The sequence below is a fragment of the Mastomys coucha genome, unplaced genomic scaffold (genome assembly GCF_008632895.1).
Source record: "Mastomys coucha isolate ucsf_1 unplaced genomic scaffold, UCSF_Mcou_1 pScaffold5, whole genome shotgun sequence".
Taxonomy (NCBI): Eukaryota; Metazoa; Chordata; class Mammalia; order Rodentia; family Muridae; genus Mastomys; species Mastomys coucha.
Window position 1 is genome coordinate 53951123 of NW_022196911.1, and position 2490 is coordinate 53953612.

A 2490-nucleotide genomic window follows, 5' to 3' on the forward strand; every position below is an offset into this window, starting at 1 on the left:
TATACCATCGCTGGGCAGTAGTGGAGCATACCTTTAATCCCAGCTCTTGGGAGGCAGAGGCAGGCAGATTTCTGAGTTCCAGGCCAGCCTGGCCTACAGAGTGAGTTCCAGGACAGCCAGGGCTACACAGAGAAACCCTGTATTGAAAAAAAAAAAAAGAATATACCATCAACTGGGCACAAAACAAGACACATGCTTGTTGCTTATTGGAATTGGTTACAGATTGGAATACCAACTATTGTAAAGTTCTGTCTCTAAAGATGTCCAAGTGTCTTCTGTCTAGCTCAGAATGTTGACAATGGCCTGATAGTACAAGACTGTCAGCCCAGCTACTTCTGAAACAGAGGCAGGAGCATTGCAAGTTTAAGGCATTTCTTGACCAGAGAGTAACTGAAGGCCAGTTAACTAATGACTAACTCAGTAAGACTTTATTATTCCAAAGCCATCTTCTCAGCTGTACTCACAGATGTCAGTGGCTAGCCATCTGAGTTTGCAGGACCATGAGTTGCTTTCTCTGGTGCATGGCAGCAGAGGAAGGACACGGCCTCCTGTGCATCTCATAGACCAAGTAGGGCTGGAACTGGCTCTGCTGCCATAGGGCGAAGCTTCCTCCCAAAAAATCAAACTGACAGAGGAAAGATTAAACAAGTGTGTTAAGTGTGCACAACACAGCAGCCACTGTTAGAAGCTGTCAGTTCCTCAGAGGATTCTGCTGAGGAAGGAAGTCTCACATCCATGTTAGACATGGAGTCCTGATGGCTGGGTCACTGGGTAGCTGGCGGGGGGCTGTACGGAGAGTGTCTCACTAGACTGGATCAACATTCAGTCTCTGTGGAGATGATTGAAAACATGAAGGAGAAAGCAGTGTGTCTTTACTTGGAAGGTTGAGGGGGCAACAGCATGAGAACATAGCCTTTGTGTCTGAAGAGCAGGAGTCAGGGAAACAAAGGAGACAAGGTGATAAGGAAGAACTCAGACAAGGCAATTGTAGACAACTCCAAATGGGGCCATCCCCAGGAGAGGAACACACATCTATAATGCTTAAGCTCAGGCAGCACACTCAACCCTCTCCAGCACCTAAAAATATCCTAAACAAAGGGCACAAAGATATTTGAGCTCTTCTTTGGCTTAACTCTATTTTGAAACCTAAGAAATAGAAATAGACAGAGATAGAGAGGCAGAGAGAGATAAGGTGTTTACATAGATATATAAATATGTAAATATCTATAAATATACATAGATATAGATAGTATACACAGAGAGAGACTAGACTACATACATACACACACACATAAATGTAAAACATTTTAAAGTACATACATATATAAGACTTTTTCTTGCCTGAAGCCATGAAAACGTAAGAGCAAGAGAATTCTGACTGAAGTCTCCTTTCCCCATTCCTGTTTCTCAACCCTCTCTCTCCTCTGCTCCTATTTTCTTTCTCCCTCTTGTTATTCCCTCTCTCCCTCCCTCTATTTACATTCACCCCATCTGCTCTTGCCTAATCCAATCCTCCTCCTCCTCTTAATTAATTCATCCAAACGTCATTTAGATAAGCTGCTTCATGCTCTTAGTTTTCTGATAAAAGCCATGCTTCCATAGTCAACACTGACCTGCACACACATGTCCTGAGCCTGCCTGATATTTCTGTCCCCTCCCTCAGCTGTGTGTGGCACTGCATCTGAAGACAATTTGAGCAGACATGTCGAATCACACAAGAGTGACTCACTTCATCCTCAGGGGCTTCTCAGATCTCCCACAACTGAGATTGGTGGTCATCCCATTTTTCTTGCTCATTTACACATTTGGCCTCCTGGGGAACCTCTCCATCATCACAGCTGTGAGGAGAGACAGTCGGCTACACTCTCCCATGTACTTCTTCCTGAAGAATTTGTCTTTTCTGGACATGTGCTACACCTCAGCCACAATCCCCAAGGCAGTGGTGATATCTATCACAGGCTCAGGGGTCATCTCCTATCTCGAGTGTGTAGCACAGCTATACATATTTATCACATTCTCTTCTGCTGAATGCTTTCTGCTCACAGCCATGGCTTATGATCGGTGCCTGGCCATCCTCAGACCACTGCTCTATGGAAACATCATGAGCCAGAAATATTGTTCTGCATTGGTGATCACTGCCTGGGTGGGTGGGGCCCTGTACTCAGCCTTCCATACATTCAACACCTTCTCCCTCCCCTACTGTGGACCCAATGTTGTTGAACACTTCTTCTGTGACATCCCTCCAGTCATGAGACTATCCTGCACTGATTACCATCTCAGTGAGGAGGTAGGCTTTGCTGTCAGCAGCTGCACAGTCATGAGCTCCTTCGCCCTCACAGTGGTTTCCTATATTGGCATTGTGGCTGCAGTTCTTCGCATTCCCTCAGTGGATGGCAGGTGGAAAGCCTTTTCCACCTGCTCCTCTCACCTGACCACAGTCATCTTGTTTTATGGAACTGGAAGCTTTGTGTACCTGAGGCCTGCCTCTCA

General features: G+C 45.7%; 1 protein-coding gene across 1 annotated transcript in view; it reads left to right on the forward strand.

Annotated features, from left to right (window-relative positions):
* Positions 1-1702: 1702 nt before the first annotated feature.
* Positions 1703-2490, forward strand: part of LOC116078882 (olfactory receptor 5A2-like) — a gene marked incomplete at its 3' end in the record, with an annotated part of 4254 nt that continues 3466 nt past the window's right edge. Inside the window, exon 1 of the mRNA XM_031354244.1 lies at positions 1703-2490. Coding sequence (XP_031210104.1) covers positions 1703-2490 — 788 coding nt within the window.